Source organism: Hoplias malabaricus, chromosome X2 (assembly GCF_029633855.1).
Source record: "Hoplias malabaricus isolate fHopMal1 chromosome X2, fHopMal1.hap1, whole genome shotgun sequence".
NCBI classification, from domain to species: Eukaryota; Metazoa; Chordata; class Actinopteri; order Characiformes; family Erythrinidae; genus Hoplias; species Hoplias malabaricus.
The window spans coordinates 26,289,846-26,310,569 of NC_089819.1; the positions used below are offsets into that span (position 1 = coordinate 26,289,846).

Genomic DNA, 20,724 nt, shown 5'->3' on the forward strand with positions numbered 1-20,724 from the left:
GAGACCTACTGTTCCTACACTGCATCTGAGCTGAAGGGGTTAATCAGGAGTGTGTTCCTCTCATTGCAGGGACACACTCTCCCCAGAGAGACTCTACTGTGGAATGCAGTGGAAAATTGCTGTGAGGATCTGGGATTGAACTCACAAGAAACTTAAATGAGTATTTTTGTGTTATAACATTTAAAGTTAGTTATTCTTCAAAAACCTTATTAAGTGTTGTCTCATTTTTTTCTTAACTATTCTCTTAAGAAATATTCTAAAACCAGTTTTCTTTAAAAATATATTAATTCCTCCATTGTCTGTAACTCTTATCCAGTTCAGGGCAGCGGTGGGTCTGGAGTCTACCTGGAATCACTGGGAGCAAGGAAGGAACACACCCTGGAGGGGGCGCCAGTCCTTCACAGGGCGACACACACTCACACATACACACCTACGGACACTTTTGAGTCTCCAATCCACCTACCAACGTGTCTTTTTGGAGCGTTGGAATAACCCAGAGCACCCAGAGGAAACCCATGCAGACACAGAGAGAACACACCACACTCCTCACAGACAGTCACCCGGAGGAAACCCACGCAGACACAGGGAGAACACACCACACTCCTCACAGACAGTCACCCGGAGGAAACCCACGCAGACACAGGGAGAACACACCACACTCCTCACAGACAGTCACCCGGAGGAAACACACGCAGACACAGAGAGAACACATCACACTCCTCACAGACACCCGGAGGAAACCCACACAGACACAAGGAGAACACACCACACTCCTCACTGACAGTCACCCGGAGGAAACCCACACAGACACAAGGAGAACACACCACACTCCTCACAGACAGTCACCTGGAGGAAACCCACGCAGACACAGGGAGAACACACCACACTCCTCACAGACAGTCACCCGGAGGAAACCCACACAGACACAGAGAGAACACACCACACTCCTCACAGACAGTCACCCGGATTAAACCCACGCAGACACAGGGAGAACACACCACACTCCTCACAGACAGTCACCCGGAGGAAACCCACGCAGACACAGAGAGAACACACCACACTCCTCACAGACAGTCACACGGATTAAACCCACACAGACACAGGGAGAACACACCACACTCCTCACAGACAGTCACCCGGAGGAAACCCACGCAGACACAGGGAGAACACACCACACTCCTCACAGACAGTCACACGGATTAAACCCATGCAGACACAGGGAGAACACACCACACTCCTCACAGACAGTCACCCGGAGGAAACCCACGCAGACACAGAGAGAACACACCACACTCCTCACAGACACCCAGAGGAAACCCACACAGACACAAGGAGAACACACCACACTCCTCACAGACACCCAGAGGAAACCCACGCAGACACAGGGAGAACACACCACACTCCTCACAGACAGTCACCCAGAGGAAACCCACACAGACACAGGGAGAACACACCACATTCCTCACAGACAGTCACCCGGAGGAAACCCACGCAGACACAGAGAGAACACACCACACTCCTCACAGACACCCAGAGGAAACCCACGCAGACACAGGGAGAACACACCACACTCCTCACAGACAGTCACCCAGAGGAAACCCACACAGACAAAGGGAGAACACACCACACTCCTCACAGACAGTCACCCGGAGGAAACCCATGCAGACACAAGGAGAACACACCACACTCCTCACAGACAGTCACGTGGAGGAAACCCACGCAGACACAGGGAGAACACACCACACTCCTCACAGACAGTCACCCGGAGGAAACCCACGCAGACACAGAGAGAACACACCACACTCCTCACAGACAGTCACCCGGAGGAAACCCATGCAGACACAAGGAGAACACATGAAAGGTTTTAAAATATATGTTTATCTTAAGTTCTTTGGTATGTTTGTTTGAGGAAAGCCAGAGATAATCATGTTTGATTTAAATTTTATTAAATTCCTTTAATGGAAGACTGATTAATTCTGTACATTTTGGCAAAATTATTCAGTTACAAACTTTAAAGCTGCAGTCAATCTTTTTCACCACACATTGTCCTTCTGAAAAGACATTATACTGACACCTAGAGGCCTGGACGTGTCAGAGACCACACTATTCCCTCTTTCAAACAGGGCCAAACAGTGTAAAATGACTGACAGTAACTTTAAAGGCTCAATGTGGGGAACAGAGGTGTTTCATCATTATATTAAACGTAGACATGCAGTGCTCTTCAGTACACAACACATATATTTACAACCACTTATAATAACACAATAAAACAAACAATAATAATAAGTTAACCAGTACAGTAGGTGGCAATTTATTATAAAGATAATTGTCTTTCTAACTCATATTTTCAGTCATTTACATTACTCTTTATTAATGTTCCATATTAAAGTGTCTCATATGGTCAGGGCTCTGAGGGACAGACCGGTGAGTGTGGACTGGGCTGTGTATCAGTAAAACGCAGAAAACAGAACAGGTTCTAATTCAGGATCTGAAACAGCCCGTCAGTTGCAGACTCGGTGTGAAAGGACTTAGGGGTAGATTAGGGTCGAGGTGAGGGTACTTACGCATAAGGAGAGGACGCCTCACTATTAAATGAACAGAAATCTGTGTCACCACCCACAGGAACACAGGGTTAATCCAGGGAGACTTCTATGAGTTTAGATGAAAATGAGGCTTGTTTCGACTCCTTCATTTTGTCGAGTCCGAAAAGCAGATCCAGCTGAGTGATCGGCCTCAAACGAACCCCATCTACAGGCCTGCACATACGCACACACACACGCACGCACGCACGCACGCGCACACACACAGATGCACACACGCGCACACACGCATACGCACGCACACACACACATTTAAGGTATTAGGTAAGTCTCAAAATGTCCAGTGTGTGTTTAGCGTGGGCGAGTGTGTGTTTAGCGTGGGCGAGTGTGTGTTTAGCGTGGGCGAGTGTGTGTTTAGTGTGGGCGAGTGTGTGTTTAGTTTGAGCGAGTGTGTGTTTAGTGTGAGCAAGCGTGTGTTTAGATGAAACTGAGGCTTGTTTCGACTCCTTCATTTTGTCAAGTCCGAAAAGCAGATCCAGCTGAGTGATCGGCCTCAAACGAACCCTATCTACAGGCCTGCACATACACACACACGCACGCACGCGCACACACACGCACACACATACACACACATGCACGCACGCGCACACACACACACGCACACACACGCACACAAACATTTAAGGTATTAGGTAAGTCTCAAAATGTCCAGTGTGTGTTTAGCGTGGGTGAGTGTGTGTTTAGTGTGGGCGAGCGTGTGTTTAGCGTGGGCGAGCGTGTGTTTAGCGTGGGCGAGTGTGAGTTTAGTGTGGGCGAGTGTGTGTTTAGCGTGGGCGAGCGTGTGTTTAGCGTGGGCGAGCGTGTGTTTAGCGTGGGCGAGCGTGTGTTTAGCGTGGGCGAGCGTGTGTTTAGCATGGGCGAGCGTGTGTTTAGCGTGGGCGAGCGTGTGTTTAGCGTGGGCGAGCGTGTGTTTAGCGTGGGCGAGCGTGTGTTTAGTGTGAGCGGGCGTGTTTTTAATGTGGGCGGGCGTGTTTTTAATGTGGGCGGGCGTGTTTTTAATGTGGGTGAGTGTGTGTTTAGTGTGAGCGGGTGTGTGTTTAGTGTGAGCGGGTGTGTGTTTAGTGTGAGCGGGTGTGTGTTTAGTGTGAGCGGGTGTGTGTTTAGTGTGAGCGGGTGTGTGTTTAGTGTGAGCGGGTGTGTGTTTAGTGTGAGCGGGTGTGTGTTTAGTGTGGGCGAGCGTGTGTTTAGTGTGAGCGGGTGTGTGTTTAGTGTGAGCGGGTGTGTGTTTAGTGTGAGCGGGTGTGTGTTTAGTGTGGGCGAGCGTGTGTTTAGTGTGAGCGGGTGTGTGTTTAGTGTGAGCGGGTGTGTGTTTAGTGTGAGCGGGTGTGTGTTTAGTGTGGGCGAGCGTGTGTTTAGTGTGAGCGAGCGTGTGTTTAGTGTGAGCGGGTGTGTGTTTAGTGTGAGCGGGTGTGTGTTTAGTGTGAGCGGGTGTGTGTTTAGTGTGGGCGGGTGTGTGTTTAGTGTGGGCGGGTGTGTGTTTAGTGTGAGCGGGTGTGTGTTTAGTGTGGGCGAGTGTGTGTTTAATGTGGGCGAGCGTGTGTTTAGTGTGGGCGAGCGTGTGTTTAGTGTGGGCGGGTGTGTGTTTAGTGTGAGCGGGTGTGTGTTTAGTGTGAGCGAGTGTGTGTTTAATGTGGGCGAGTGTGTGTTTTGTGTGGGCGAGTGTGTGTTTAGACGGTTTACAGACGGAAGTGTGTTAGAGTAACACTGCACTTTTAGGTTCTTTTCTGTTGAATAAAATGACGATTGTGATTTTAATACGACACAATGTACAACGACAAAAAAGCGGAGAGTGTGAATCACAGTTAAACACCACATAAATACGCAGAACGTGTGTGTGTGTATATGTGTGTGTGAACTTACTCCTCTTCCTCCTGCTTGTCCAGCTGGAACTGGTGAGCAATTTGTTTGATCTGAAGTTTTCGGACGTAATCTCGGACCCGATACAGAGCAGCGTCTCGACACAGCTCCCTCAGATCACTCCCCGAGAACCCCTCCGTCTTCTCTGAGATCTCCTTTAGATTCACTGCATTACTGAGCTGCAACACACACACACACAGGTAAATAAACTCACTCTTTAAATTCATTACCTTTAAAAACTGAGTGTAAAATCCAGTAGATGTTTACGTTTTCTCCCGTGAGGATGAGCTGAAGCACCTCCTGCCTCTGAGCTGCGTTCTGTGAAAATTAGAACAACACTTGATGTAAAAAGGGAAAAATTATAACTCAAAGTCCAATTAAAACCGTGTCTCTGTGTGTGTGTGTGGCTGGAGGTCTATATAAGGAGCTGTGGGTGTTGCTGGAGGTCTATATAAGGAGCTGTGGGTGTTGCTGGAGGTCTATATAAGGAGCTGTGGGTGTGTGGCTAGATGTCCATATAAGGAGCTTTGGACGTGGCTAAATGTCCATATAAGGAGCTGTGGGTGTGGCTGGGGGTCTATTATAAGGAGCTGTGGGTGTGGCTGGAGGTCTATTATAAGGAGCTGTGGGTGTGGCTGGAGGTCTATTATAAGAAGCTGTGGGTGTGCCTGGGGGTCTATTATAAGGAGCTGTGGGTGTGGCTGGAGGTCTATATAAGGAGCTGTGGGTGTGGCTGGAGGTCTATATAAGGAGCTGTGTGTGGCTAGATGTCCATATAAGGAGCTTTGGACGTGGCTAAATGTCCATATAAGGAGCTTTGGACGTGGCTGGAGGTCTATATAAAGAGCTGTGGGTGTGGCTGGAGGTCTATTATAAGGAGCTGTGGGTGTGGCTGGAGGTCTATTATAAGGAGCTGTGGGTGTGGCTGGAGGTCTATTATAAGGAGCTGTGGGTGTGGCTGGAGGTCTATATAAAGAGCTGTGGGTGTGGCTGGAGGTCTATATAAGGAGCTGTGGGTGTGGCTGGAGGTCTATATAAGGAGCTGCTGGTGTGGCTGGAGGTCTATATAAGGAGCTGTGGGTGTGGCTGGAGGTCTATATAAGGAACTGTGGGTGTGGCTGGAGGTCTATATAAGGAGCTGTGGGTGTGGCTGGAGGTCTATATAAGGAGCTGTGGGTGTGGCTGGAGGTCTTTATAAGGAGCTGTGGGCGTGGCTGGAGGTTTATATAAGGAGCTGTGTGTGGCTGGAGGTCTATATAAGGAGCTGTGGGTGTGGCTGGAGGTCTATATAAGGAGCTGTGTGTGGATGGAGGTCTATATAAGAAGCTGTGGGTGTGGCTGAAGGTCTACATAAGGAGCTGTGGGTGTGGCTGGAGGTCTATATAAGGAGCTGTGGGTGTGGCTGGAGGTCTACATAAGGAGCTGTGGGTGTGAGCGATCTCTATACTCTGGGTTAGTAACTCACAGGTAACCCCACGTGGAAGGTGGTGGGCATCCTCCTGAGAATGGCTGGGTCTACGTCCTGAGGTCGGTTTGTAGCTCCCATCACCATCACCTGTAAGAAACACCACACACACACACACACACACACAATAATAATAACTATTATTATGTATCTTCACTCATTAAGCACCATGCATTTCCTCGAAGCTGACTTTATTCCGTCATTCCCTCACCTCCTTAAGATGAGTTATTAACAGCTGTATGCTTGTGTTTATCTGTAAATGTACACAGTGTGTGTGTGTGAGACCTGAGTACAAGCTCCAGTCTCAAGGCCGTCCCACAAACTCATAAACTGAGCCTTCATCATCGCTGTGGCCTCGTGATCCAAACACGAGCGGTTCCTCAGGAAGGAATCTGAGACACAGGGAGACAGAGAGAGAGACAGAGAGAGAATGAGAGAGAGAGAGAGAGAGAGAGAAAGAGACAGACAGAGACAGAGAGAGAGAGAAAGAGACAGAGAAAGAGAGAGACAGAGACAGAGAGAGAGAGAGAGAAAGAGACAAAGAAAGAGAGAGACAGAGACAGAGAGAGATAGAGAGGTAGGTTTAATGTGAAGAGCAGCTGGGAAGTATATTCTCTGGACTGAGGGAGGTTCTCCCACTGGTCAGTGCGGTCCGGCTCGGTCCAGTATCAAACCTGGGGTCCCTGTGTCCACTGCCCAGCGTCCTGCACCGTCCAATCAGAGAACACTTCAGCGCTGATCCATTTCACCTGTGTTTTAGTCTTTAGCAGCTGTGCTTTGCGAAGTGTTCTCTCCCTTGCCCTCACACACTCTCTGTCTCTCTCTCTCTCTTTTCACTCTCTCTCTATATATCTCTCTCTCCCTCTCTGTTGCATGCTGGGAGTTGTGTGAGAGTGGTGTGGGGTGAGACTGTGCTGGTGAGAGCTGGCTGATTGTTTCACTTTTTCTTCTATTTTTCTACACATCTTTGGTGAGTAGTTGTACAGGTCTGAGTCTGTGTCAGTGCTGGGAGCGGAGAGACCCCACCCCTGTCCATGGTTGTAGACGTGTTACTGAGGATAATGTCATGGTGGAGGATGTACTTGTTGCTGTGAGAGAGGTGGTTGGTCATGAAAATATTCAGTCTGCTTCCCGCATGATTACTAACGACTCGTTTGTGCAAGTTTCGCTGCTGTTTGCTCCGTCAACAAGGATCACCGTTTCAAATGATTATTATTATTATTCCCAACGCTGTGCTGGGGCGAGAGCTCACACACTACGGTAAAATCACCCGTTTATTTACTACAATCTCTTTGGGCTGTAAACACCCGTCTTTAAACCACACCGTGTCTTTCAGGAGACATGTTTACATGATTTTAGATCGCCCTGTGAACTCGCTCGATATCTCTCTCCGTGAGAAACGGAGAACGGCATAAATGGCTCGGCTGTCCACACAAACGACAGGAGGAGGACAACGCTAACACTGATGCTAAGGTTGACGGTAGTCCCGGGGCGAGTACTGCTGGGGACGCAGCGCCGGAGGAGGGCGGGGCTTCGGCCTCTCAGGTGAGATGGGCCGGGGCTCAGACCGAGCAGCGGCACATAGCATCAGCGATGGTGAACTGCAGAAGTGTCCTGAGGAGCTCAGTGCTGTACAGAGGCAGGAGCCAATGGTTACTGATACACAGATGTATGAGGGGCTCTCTGATGAAGGTGATGTTGGGTCTCAGAGCACTCTTAGTGAACTGGACTCCTCTCAGGTAGAGCCCAGTGGAGATGCAAGAGATGCAAGTGGAGATGACTTTGCAAGAACTTATTGCGGCGATTTGGCAGCTCCACACTGGACGATCCCCAGGTGGACTTCCAGCACTTTTGGGAAAGTCTTGGGGTGTTTGCGTGCTGTGTCTCTGCCGTGGTGTGTAAGGACCAGTCCTATCTCAGACAGAACTATTATGGATAAATTGTTCTTGGTGCCTTTTTAATGTTCTTTAGAGTGTTTGGGGTTGGGGATGTTTTCTCGGGCTGGGTGAGGCTGCTGTATTCTGGGGCCTCCTGTATGGTGGTGGAGGTGGGCTGAACAGACTGGGGTCTCCCATGGCATTAGGCAGGGGTGTCCGATGTCTGGTCAGTTGTACACTTTGGCCATTGAACCATTGCTTTTCCGTCTGAGAGAGAGGACAGTGGGGTTTCATGTTTCACAAATACATCAGTGTCCGGGTGTTGCACTCTCTGCCTACGCTGATGATGTAACTGTTTTTATTAATGATGAGCAGGACATGAGGTTGCCAATAACTTGGTTGCTTCCACCCTTTGGCACAGATTCAGTGTTCTACAGCCCCCAACCGTACTGGTGCAGGAGATTCAAAGACTGTTGGTGACGTTCTTCTGGACGAGTCAACACTGGATCAGATCTGCTGCCCTGTATCTGCCAGTCCAAGAGGGAGGACAGGATTTGGTGGACATCAGGTCCAGGGTTATGGCCTTTCGTCTGCAGGTTGCTCAGAGACTGATGTGCCAAGAGCGTCCTGCATGGATGGATATTGGGACTGCACTCTTAAAACAAGCTGGTGGTCTGAACTTTCATCTCCATCTTTTCCTCATGGACTTGAGAGAAGCTGAACTTAATCTTACTCCGTTTTACAGATCGGTGATGGAGGCCTGGAGAGTCTTCGTAGTTTCCAGGTCGAATGAGATTCTCAAAGCTGGGCCACTTGGCGACTACTACAGTGGAGACCGTGAGGGAGAGAACTGGTCTCACTTCCAGGCGGCTGTTGGATCAGCTTGTGGCTGAGATAAGGAGATCTTTGCCTGCAGACTGCCGGAATTTCTTGACCAATCTGCCCGCTGTTGCCCAGTGGAGAGATGGCTGTCCGTATGAGTTTCCCACCCTGGATGTGGCCCCTGCTGTTGGAGAATGGACTGAGGATGAGGGGCTTCTGTTGTCCTTTACCACCCCGACCCTGGATGTCCTCACCACACTCGGGAGGAAGACCCTCTACCTGATCTGTGTGAAGGTTTCACAGTTCCAGTTGTTGACTGATGTTCCATCGACCAGGTGGTCTGAGTTTTTTGGCCCTGACTTCTCCCCCAAAGGTGGCTGCCGGACCCTGTACAAGCGTCCGATTGAGAAATGGACAACTGACCTCCAGTGGAGGATAGTGCATGGGGCGATAGCTACGAACAGACATCGGGAGCACCTCGATCCAAGCGCTGATGAGGGCTGACCTTTTTGTTCTGAGAGTGAGACTGTCTTTCATATGTTTGTGCAGTGCACCAGGCTGGGCGTTTTATTTCAGTTGCTAACTGAGTGGTTTCTATCTCTCGGTGAAGTATTTTCTTTCCAGCTGTTTATCTTTGGGCCAATGTACACAGTGAGGAGAAAGAAAGCTTTAGTGTTGATTAATTTTCTCTCCGGCACAGCGAAGTTAGCCATATGGAAGTCCAGGAAGAACCGGATGTTGGGTTGAGGTGCAGTGGAAGTGAGGGCTGTGTTTGAGGGACTAGTGACCAGTTCACGCCTGTGCTGACCCTAAGTACCCCGTCTAAAAGGATTATTCTGTCCAACATCCCTCCCTTCATTAAGCATCCCCTTAACCTGCAAGTCGCCCCTAATTAAACACTTGGTGTCCTTTAGGAGAGTGGTTTTCATGGTGCTGAATGGAGGAGCTGAAATGTTGGACTTGGTTTTGAAGTTTAAAGTTGACGGTTTTGTGTACTCAGTATTTGCATCGACTGACAGTACTATGAGGTGTTTTGGGTGTGGACAGGTCGGACATCTTGTTTGTGCCTGTCCTGACTGAGGTAATACGGGCACTGAGGGGACGGGGGGTGCCGAACGGTCGGGGCCTGTAGCAGCCGTGCCTACGGTGGTCGTTCCCCCTGCGACTGCTGGTTGGCCGGCTGCACAGACCCCGAACAGCACAATGTCACCACCTGGGGGGGGGTCCGCTGCTGGGGTGGCTGCCGGGTCCGTGTTGGCCGCGGTGGAGCCCTCTTCCGCTGGGTCTGCTGTTGTTGGGGTGGCTGCCGGGGCTGTGGTGCTCATGGTGGAGCCATCTTCGGTCGGAGCCCTCTGTGGGTGTGGCTGCGGACCTCTTCGGCGGGGCCAGCTGTTGGGGTGGCTGCCGGGGCCATGTCGGTCATGGTGGAACCCTCTTCGGCAGGGTCTGCTGTTGGGGTGGCTGCCGGGGCCCCGTCGGCTGGGGTGGGGCTGATTTTGAGCACCATTACGTGGAGGAGAGGGACAGAGGGGTGCAGGGCAGGAGGCTGAAGGAGTAAATCTTATGAAGGTTGAGTCTGTTTTTAAAATTCCTCATAAGAGGAAGAAGAGGGGCCTGGGGAAGGGGAAAAAACAGGCTAAACAAGATGTGACGGCAGTGGAGGACAGAGACTCGGACAGTGAGGGTTCTCTCTCTGACTCGGGATAGTCTGTGTGCTCCCAGGAGGAGAACAGGCCTCAACTGTACACTGTTGATGAGATCAGAAAGTTTTTACGTGCCACTAAAGGACAGAAGGGTGTGAGGGTGAGAAAAGGGCAAAGTTTTATGAGCTGGTTAAACACAAACGTATTGATGTTGTCTTCTGTGGAGCACACAGAACAGACCGGAATCATGGCGAACGTCACGCGGCTTCACGGAAGCAGCTTCTTTGTAAGTGGAGGACAGCGCCGACCCCGGAGGAACTCAAGATGGTGAAGTACTACGGTGCAGGGGTGAATAGGCCTGCGGAGGACGACCCTTTCCCTGTCCTCATCCTGGCCCCTGACCTGGAGGACTGCGAGGGGCCCCTGCTGGAGTGTAATGCATGAAGTTGGACAGTGCCTCAGGGAAGCTGCTATATGTGCTGTATGCTGCATGTGTGAAAGCTCTGAACAAAAAGAGACTGAATGGGAGGGTGGACACGCCGTGGAGGGAGGTTCTATCTCTCTGTGATGATGTGAAGCCTGAGTGGAGAGCGTTGTACAAGCCACCGTTAACAAAAAGAGCTGCTGACCTCCAGTGGAGGGTTTTACATGGGATTTTACCTGTTAACTCTTTTATGGCTTTTAATGTGATTTTTACTGTGCACACTTTTATCCTGGGTTTTAAAAACTAAAAGAAGGATCGGGCCAAGGGCCAATTGTTGAACTTTATCCTTGGTCAAGCGACACTGGCCGTTTACACCAGTCGGAAGAACAAGGTGGAGCAGGACACTGACAGCGAGGTCGTAAGGGTTTTTATCGACTGGTGAGACCAAGGATTCTTATTGACTTTAATTTTTATAAGTGCATGAAGAATCTGGAGGTGTTTGAGGAGGTGTGGTGCTGTGGGGGAGGGGTGTGTTCTGTATGTGATGAAGAACTCTTTTTTTATACCCAGGTTTTATAGTGAGTGTTGTTTCCAAGTTCTTTTAATGTTTCTAAAGTGACTTTGGACGACTATTGATCCCACTTCTTATTAATAAAGGACCCTAAAAAGTCAAAAAAGTCTCTCCCTCTCTGTGTCTCTCTCTCTCTCTCTCTCTGTGTGTCTCTCTCCCTCTCTGTGTGTGTCTCTCCCTCTCATCACTGGATATTTCTGCAGTCTCAGTGAGGACATTGAGACAGGGGGACTCTGGTGTGACAGACGCATCTGGGACCCCTGTGTGATGCGATGGGAGTGGACCCATGGACCTGGGCCGAGCAGCGGAGAGATCTGGGGTGGTGTTAGAGAGAGGACAGCGCCGCTCTGACGGTGGAACCACGTTGTTACAGACCCACAGACATCACCCTCTCCCCAACACAACCCCGGGGGGCGTCACCTATCTCGTCCATGAAGATGATGCAGGGTTGAAGTTTGACGGCGAGCGAGAACACGGCGGCCGTCAGCTTCTGGGACTCTCCGTACCACTTGTCCGTCAGAGTGGACGCCTGCAGGTTGATGAACTGACAGCCGGACGCTTTGGCCGTCGCCTTGGCGATCAGAGTCTTACCGCAGCCAGGGGGACCGTACAACAGGACACCTGAGGACAAGAGGACAGAGGGACAGGAGAAAAGGAGGACGGGAGGTTTGCTTTAAAGTATTTCATAAACGACCAATCACAGTCGTTCTCCACTAAGTTAGGGGAGGAGCTACATTATATTACAACATGTTTATAATAATTGTTAATTGTTTATTTTGCTCTGTTTCTTGGTGCTGCTGAGGTGTGATGTGGTGGTGGATCATTCTCAGCGCTGCAGTGAAACTGACGTGGTGGTGGTGTGTTAGTGTGTGTTGTGCAGCACTGCTGTGTCTGATCCACTCTACACCAGCACGACACACACTAACACACCACCACCACGTCAGTGTCACTGCAGCGCTGAGAATGATCCACCACCACATCACACCTGCTCTGTGGGGGTCCTGAGCGCTGAGGAACAGGGGAAGAGGGGGGTAATAAAGTATGTAGAGCCACAGGGGCGGTCTCGGTTGGCCAGTGTCAGTGGGCTACCTCTGGGCGGCTGGAAGAGTTTGGATCCGTGGAATAAATGTCGTTTCTGGAACGGAAGGATAACAGTGTCCTGCAGCTCTGTGATGATGTCATCAAGTCCTGCCACATCCCTCCACGTCACCTTTAAACACAACAGCACATAAACATCCATTACACACACACACACACACTGGGAACAGTGGAACTGTGTTCTCTGGAGTGATGGGGTTCCTCTGGTGTGTGGAACAGTGGAACTGTGTTCTCTGGAGACTCCCCACACAAAAATGAGGAAATCTGGGGTAAAGTTTACCTTCATACTGCGAGGATCAACGAGGTGAGAGGCAACGTTCATCTCATACTCATTCAGACTCACTCCCTCCACTCCCATCTGCTTCATCACTCTCTCAGCCTGAGAGAGAGACAGAGAGGGAGAGAGAGGGGGGGGGGAGAGGGGGAGAGAGAGAGGAAGAGAGGGAGAGGGGGGAGAGAGAGAGACAGAGAGAGGGGGGGGGAGAGAAAGAGAGAGGAGGGGGGGAGGAGAGAGAGAGGAAGGAGAGAGAGAGAGAGAGCGCGAGAGAGAGAGGGGAAGGAGAGAGGGGGAGAGAAAGAGAGGGGAAGGAGAGAGGGGGAGAGAGAAAAACAAAAAGAGACAGTGTTTTCCACTGTTTTTGTGAATGATGAATGCATTTTGAATAAAACCCTGAATCCAAAACTGAATATCGCGCCTCAGACAACGTTATAAAATCTAAAACCAAAGCGAGTGTTGGGTGAGAGGCTTTGTGAATAAACGCGATCAGGTTTAAGGAAGGTCCCTGTGAGAGAGAGAGAGAGAGAGAGAGAGAGAGAGAGAGAGAGAGAGAGAGAGAGAGAGAGAGAGAGAGTCACTGACGACAAACGACAAACCCACTGCGCTACAGCCTGTTTATTCTGAGTAAAGCCCAGTCTGTGAACTGTAAAAACAAGAACATTTATTTATAAGGCACTTTTCATGTAAAGAGCATCTCAAAGTGCTCTTACAGTCGAAGAACAAGGTTAAAAAGTAAAAGCAAAACAAACAAATCCCAAAAAACAAATGATAAACAAATATAAAAATAACTAATAGTTAAAATAAAGACAAAGGACAAAGTAACTAAGAGAATTGTAACGAATGACTGGGAAGCTCTGAGAGACGAGTAGAAGCGTGGGAGAAGGGCTGGAGTTAAAGACAGAGGTGTAGGTGTCTGACCGCACCGCCACTCACCCTCTTCTTGGCCTGGGACTTCTGCTTCTGAGTCGGGTCCAGAGCCTCCACCACCCACTTTATGCTGTAATACGTAGCAGCTCCGAACACGGTGAGCCGCACCAGCAGCCCCAGCACTTCGCTCCGGGACAGAGGACGCAGCAGAGCGTCCCGAGGGACGTCCGACAGCATCGTCCGCTCCGGCTCCTCCACCCACCAGAGGAATTTCTGTGGACGACAAGGGGTTAAATCTCAGTTACAGTCTGGAATTACCTCTCGGAATAATCTCGGTTCTCAGGAGCGTCTGTGACAGGAGTAACGGACAGCACTGCACGGTCTCGTCTCGTCTCGACAATTAGTTAAATCTGGTATCTGGAACCGGGTTCTTATTTAGTCCCTGCTTTCTCGGGTAAACACACAGTAAAAAACACTGTAAAAACACTGTAAAATAACAGTAAACACAGAATAAACACTGTAAAATAACAGTAAACACAGAGTTAACACAATAATCCAACTATAAAACACACACAGACAGTGAAGACATGGTAAACACAAAATAAACACTAAGTAAACAGAGAGTAAACAGTGAATAAACACATAACACAGTAGACTCGCAGTAAACAGTGTAAACAAATAAGAACAACGTAAAGAACGAGTAAAGACATGGTCAACACTAAATAAACAAATAATCACAAAGTAAACGAAGAGTAAAAATAGAGTAAGCACAATACACAAATAAAAACATTGTAAACCGGGCGAAAAGACGTGGTACACACCCAATAAACACATAAATAATCACGTAAACAAGCAGTAAACTCACAGTAAACACAGAGTAGATGGTAAAGCGGGTCCGGAGCACGGAGTAAAGCCTGTGTTTGATGATAAATGTGTTTTAATTCAATTTTAAACTCTGTTACTGCGCTTTAAAAGCAGAAATGTTTCCTTTGGTTTGTTTTCGGCGGTTTCCTGTGTCAGTGTAAGCACAGAGAACCCTTTAATAGGTTTAAATTCAGACTTTATTCCGGATTAAAGACATTTATCTCGAGTTTCTGAATAAAATCCTCACATTATCGTCCTGGCACCACGCGCCGCAGCGTCCGTGCAGAAACACAAACCGAAAAAACAGTTCCTACCGTCGGGTAATTCCACACACCAGAAGAACCCCATCACTCCAGAGAACACAGTTCCACTGTTCCACACACTAGAAGAACCCCATCACTCCAGAGAACACAGTTCCACTGTTCCACACACCAGAAGAACCCCATCACTCCAGAGAACACAGTTCCACTGTTCCACACACCAGAGGAACTCCATCACTCCAGAGAACACAGTTCCACTGTTCCACACACCAGAGGAACACCATCACTCCAGAGAATACAGTTCCACTGTTCCACACACCAGAGGAACCCCATCACTCCAGAGAACACAGTTCCAGTGTTCCACACACCAGAGGAACACCATCACTCCAGAGAACACAGTTCCACTGTTCCACACACCAGAGGAACACCATCACTCCAGAGAATACAGTTCCACTGTTCCACACACCAGAGGAACCCCATCACTCCAGAGAACACAGTTCCACTGTTCCACACACCAGAGGAACACCATCACTCCAGAGAACACAGTTCCACTGTTCCACACACCAGAGGAACCCCATCACTCCAGAGAACACTGTTCCACTGTTCCACACACCAGAGGAACACCATCACTCCAGAGAACACAGTTCCACACACCAGAGGAATCCCGTCACTCCAGAGAACACAGTTCCACTGTTCCACACACCAGAGGAACACCATCACTCCAGAGAACACAGTTCCACTGTTCCACACACCAGAGGAACTCCATTACTCCAGAGAACACAGTTCCACTGTTCCAAACACCAGAGGAACACCATCACTCCATAGAACACAGTTCCACTGTTCCACACACCAGAGGAACACCATCACTCCAGAGAAGACAGTTCCACTGTTCCACACACCAGAGGAACACCATCGCTCCAGAGAACACAGTTCCACTGTTCCACACACCAGAGGAACCCCATCGCTCCAGAGAACACAGTTCCACTGTTCCACACACCAGAGGAACCCCATCACTCCAGAGAACACAGTTCCAGTGTTCCACACACCAGAGGAACACCATCACTCCAGAGAACACAGTTCCAGTGTTCCACACACCAGAGGAACACCATCACTCCAGAGAACACAGTTCCACTGTTCCACACACCAGAGGAACCCCATCACTCCAGAGAACACAGTTCCACTGTTCCACACACCAGAGGAACCCCATCACTCCAGAGAACACAGTTCCACAGTTCCACACACCAGAGGAACCCCATCACTCCAGAGAACACAGTTCCACTGTTCCACACACCAGAGGAACACCATCACTACAGAGAACACAGTTCCACACACCAGAGGAACACCATCACTCCAGAGAACACAGTTCCACTGTTCCACACACCAGAGGAACCCCATCACTCCAGAGAACACAGTTCCACTGTTCCACACACCAGAGGAACACCATCACTACAGAGAACACAGTTCCACACACCAGAGGAACACCATCACTCCAGAGAACACAGTTCCACTGTTCCACACACCAGAGGAACCCCATCACTCCAGAGAACACAGTTCCACTGTTCCACACACCAGAGGAACACCATCACTACAGAGAACACAGTTCCACACACCAGAGGAACACCATCACTCCAGAGAACACAGTTCCACTGTTCCACACACCAGAGGAACCCCATCACTCCAGAGAACACAGTTCCACTGTTTCACGCACCAGAGGAACCCCATCACTCCAGAGAACACAATTCCACACACCAGAGGAACACCATCACTCCAGAGAACACAGTTCCACTGTTCCACACACCAGAGGAACCCCATCGCTCCAGAGAACACAGTTCCACTGTTCCACACACCAGAGGAACCCCATCACTCCAGAGAACACAGTTCCACTGTTCCACACACCAGAGGAACACCATCACTCCAGAGAACACATTTCCACACACCAGAGGAATCCCGTCACTCCAGAGAACACAGTTCCACTGTTCCACACACCAGAGGAACACCATCACACCAGAGAACACAGTTCCACTGTTCCACACACCAGAGGAACTCCATCACTCCAGAGAACACAGTTCCACTGTTCCAAACACCAGAGGAACTCCGTCACTCCAGAGAACACAGTTCCACTGTTCTAAACACCAGAGGAACCCCATCACTCCATAGAACACAGTTCCACTGTTCCACACACCAGAGGAAAACCATCACTCCATAGAACACAGTTCCACACACCAGAGGAACACCATCACTCCAGAGAACACAGTTCCACTGTTCCACACACCAGAGGAACACCATCACTCCAGAGAATACAGTTCCACTGTTCCACACACCAGAGGAACCCCATCACTCCAGAGAACACAGTTCCAGTGTTCCACACACCAGAGGAACACCATCACTCCAGAGAACACAGTTCCACTGTTCCACACACCAGAGGAACACCATCACTCCAGAGAATACAGTTCCACTGTTCCACACACCAGAGGAACCCCATCACTCCAGAGAACACAGTTCCACTGTTCCACACACCAGAGGAACACCATCACTCCAGAGAACACAGTTCCACTGTTCCACACACCAGAGGAACCCCATCACTCCAGAGAACACTGTTCCACTGTTCCACACACCAGAGGAACACCATCACTCCAGAGAACACAGTTCCACACACCAGAGGAATCCCGTCACTCCAGAGAACACAGTTCCACTGTTCCACACACCAGAGGAACACCATCACTCCAGAGAACACAGTTCCACTGTTCCACACACCAGAGGAACTCCATTACTCCAGAGAACACAGTTCCACTGTTCCAAACACCAGAGGAACACCATCACTCCATAGAACACAGTTCCACTGTTCCACACACCAGAGGAACACCATCACTCCAGAGAAGACAGTTCCACTGTTCCACACACCAGAGGAACACCATCGCTCCAGAGAACACAGTTCCACTGTTCCACACACCAGAGGAACCCCATCGCTCCAGAGAACACAGTTCCACTGTTCCACACACCAGAGGAACCCCATCACTCCAGAGAACACAGTTCCAGTGTTCCACACACCAGAGGAACACCATCACTCCAGAGAACACAGTTCCAGTGTTCCACACACCAGAGGAACACCATCACTCCAGAGAACACAGTTCCACTGTTCCACACACCAGAGGAACCCCATCACTCCAGAGAACACAGTTCCACTGTTCCACACACCAGAGGAACCCCATCACTCCAGAGAACACAGTTCCACAGTTCCACACACCAGAGGAACCCCATCACTCCAGAGAACACAGTTCCACTGTTCCACACACCAGAGGAACACCATCACTACAGAGAACACAGTTCCACACACCAGAGGAACACCATCACTCCAGAGAACACAGTTCCACTGTTCCACACACCAGAGGAACCCCATCACTCCAGAGAACACAGTTCCACTGTTCCACACACCAGAGGAACACCATCACTACAGAGAACACAGTTCCACACACCAGAGGAACACCATCACTCCAGAGAACACAGTTCCACTGTTCCACACACCAGAGGAACCCCATCACTCCAGAGAACACAGTTCCACTGTTCCACACACCAGAGGAACACCATCACTACAGAGAACACAGTTCCACACACCAGAGGAACACCATCACTCCAGAGAACACAGTTCCACTGTTCCACACACCAGAGGAACCCCATCACTCCAGAGAACACAGTTCCACTGTTTCACGCACCAGAGGAACCCCATCACTCCAGAGAACACAATTCCACACACCAGAGGAACACCATCACTCCAGAGAACACAGTTCCACTGTTCCACACACCAGAGGAACCCCATCGCTCCAGAGAACACAGTTCCACTGTTCCACACACCAGAGGAACCCCATCACTCCAGAGAACACAGTTCCACTGTTCCACACACCAGAGGAACACCATCACTCCAGAGAACACATTTCCACACACCAGAGGAATCCCGTCACTCCAGAGAACACAGTTCCACTGTTCCACACACCAGAGGAACACCATCACACCAGAGAACACAGTTCCACTGTTCCACACACCAGAGGAACTCCATCACTCCAGAGAACACAGTTCCACTGTTCCAAACACCAGAGGAACTCCGTCACTCCAGAGAACACAGTTCCACTGTTCTAAACACCAGAGGAACCCCATCACTCCATAGAACACAGTTCCACTGTTCCACACACCAGAGGAAAACCATCACTCCATAGAACACAGTTCCACACACCAGAGGAACACCATCACTCCAGAGAACACAGTTCCACTGTTCCACACACCAGAGGAACCCCATCGCTCCAGAGAACACAGTTCCACTGTTCCACACACCAGAGGAACCCCATCACTCCAGAGAACACAGTTCCACTGTTCCACACACCAGAGGAACCCCATCACTCCAGAGAAGACAGTTCCACTGTTCTAAACACCAGAGGAACCCCATCACTCCATAGAACACAGTTCCACTGTTCCACACACCAGAGGAAAACCATCACTCCATAGAACACAGTTCCACACACCAGAGGAACACCATCACTCCAGAGAACACAGTTCCACTGTTCCACACACCAGAGGAACCCCATCGCTCCAGAGAACACAGTTCCACTGTTCCACACACCAGAGGAACCCCATCACTCCAGAGAACACAGTTCCACTGTTCCACACACCAGAGGAACCCCATCACTCCAGAGAACACAGTTCCACTGTTCCACACACCAGAGGAACACCATCACTCCAGAGAACACAGTTCCACTGTTCCACACACCAGAGGAACCCCATCACTCCAGAGAACACAGTTCCACTGTTCCACACACCAGAGGAACCCCATCACTCCAGAGAACACTGTTCCACACACCAGAGGAACACCATAACTCCAGAGAACACAGTTCCACTGTTCCACACACCAGAGGAACCCCATCGCTCCAGAGAACACTGTTCCACACACCAGAGAAACACCGTCACTCCAGAGAACACAGTTCCACTGTTCCACACACCAGAGGAACCCTATCACTCCAGAGAACACAATTCCACAGTTCCACACACCAGAGGATCCCCTTCACTCCAGAGAACACAGTTCCACTGTTCCACACACCAGAGGAACCCCATCACTCCAGAGAACACAGTTCCACTGTTCCACACACCAGAGGAACCCCATCACTCCAGAGAACACAGATCCACTGTTCCACACACCAGAGGAACACCGTCACTCCAGAGAACACTGTTCCACTGTTCCACACACCAGAGGAACCCCATCACTCCAGAGAACACAGTTCCACTGTTCCACACACCAGAGGAACCCCATCACTCCAGAGAGCACAGTTCCACTGTTCCACACACCAGAGGAACCCCATCACTCCAGAGAACACAGTTCCACACACCAGAGGAACCCCATCACTCCAGAGAACACAGTTCCACTGTTCCACACACCAGAGGAACCCCATCACTCCAGAGAGCACAGTTCCACTGTTCCACACACCAGAGGAACCCCATCACTCCAGAGAACACAGTTCCACTGTTCCACACACCAAAGGAACACCATCACTCCAGAGAACACAGTTCCATTGTTCCGCACACCAGAGGAACCCCATCACTCCAGAAAACACAGTTCCACTGTTCCACACACCAGAGGAACACCATCACTCCATAGAACACTGTTCCACACACCAGAGGAACACCATCACTCCAGAGAACACAGTTCCACTGTTCCACACACCAGAGGAACCCCATCACTCCAGAGAACACAGTTCCACTGTTCCACACACCAGAGGAACCCTATCACTCCAGAGACCACAGTTCCACAGTTCCACACACCAGACGAACCCCATCACTCCAGAGAACACAGTTCCACTGTTCCACACACCAGAGGAACACCATCACTCCAGAGAACACAGTTCCAAGCACCAGATGAACCCCATCACTCCAGAGAACACAGTTCCACTGTTCCACACACCAGAGGAACCCCATCACTCCAGAGAACACAGTTCCAGTGTTCCACACACCAAAGGAACCCCATCACTCCAGAGAACACAGTTCCACTGTTCCACACACCAGAGGAACACCATCACTCCAGAGAACACAGTTCCACTGTTCCACACACCAGAGGAACAC

At 50.0% G+C, this 20,724-nt stretch overlaps 1 protein-coding gene across 1 annotated transcript; it reads right to left on the reverse strand.

The window, feature by feature from the left end:
* Window positions 1-1,956: 1,956 nt before the first annotated feature.
* LOC136676806 (outer mitochondrial transmembrane helix translocase-like) lies at window positions 1,957-14,698 on the reverse strand. The gene is made up of 11 exons (XM_066654039.1): window positions 14,613-14,698; window positions 14,367-14,415; window positions 13,568-13,774; window positions 12,638-12,736; window positions 12,349-12,469; window positions 11,680-11,880; window positions 6,208-6,314; window positions 5,923-6,012; window positions 4,725-4,775; window positions 4,461-4,636; window positions 1,957-2,756 (listed from the first exon to the last, which is right to left on the reverse strand). Coding segments are annotated over exons 1-11 (1,227 nt in total). The 5' UTR covers window positions 14,615-14,698; the 3' UTR covers window positions 1,957-2,632.
* Between the last annotated feature and the right edge of the window lie 6,026 nt (window positions 14,699-20,724).

Excerpts from the sequence above, each read along its gene's own strand:
- LOC136676806 (XM_066654039.1), bottom strand. Across the intron at positions 6,315-11,679 it reads CATCTTCATGGACGAGATAG|ATTCCTTCCTGAGGAACCGC; the intron begins GTGACGCCCCCC and ends CCTGTGTCTCAG. Across the intron at positions 2,757-4,460 it reads GACAAGCAGGAGGAAGAGGA|GCCTGTAGATGGGGTTCGTT; the intron begins GTAAGTTCACAC and ends GCGTATGTGCAG.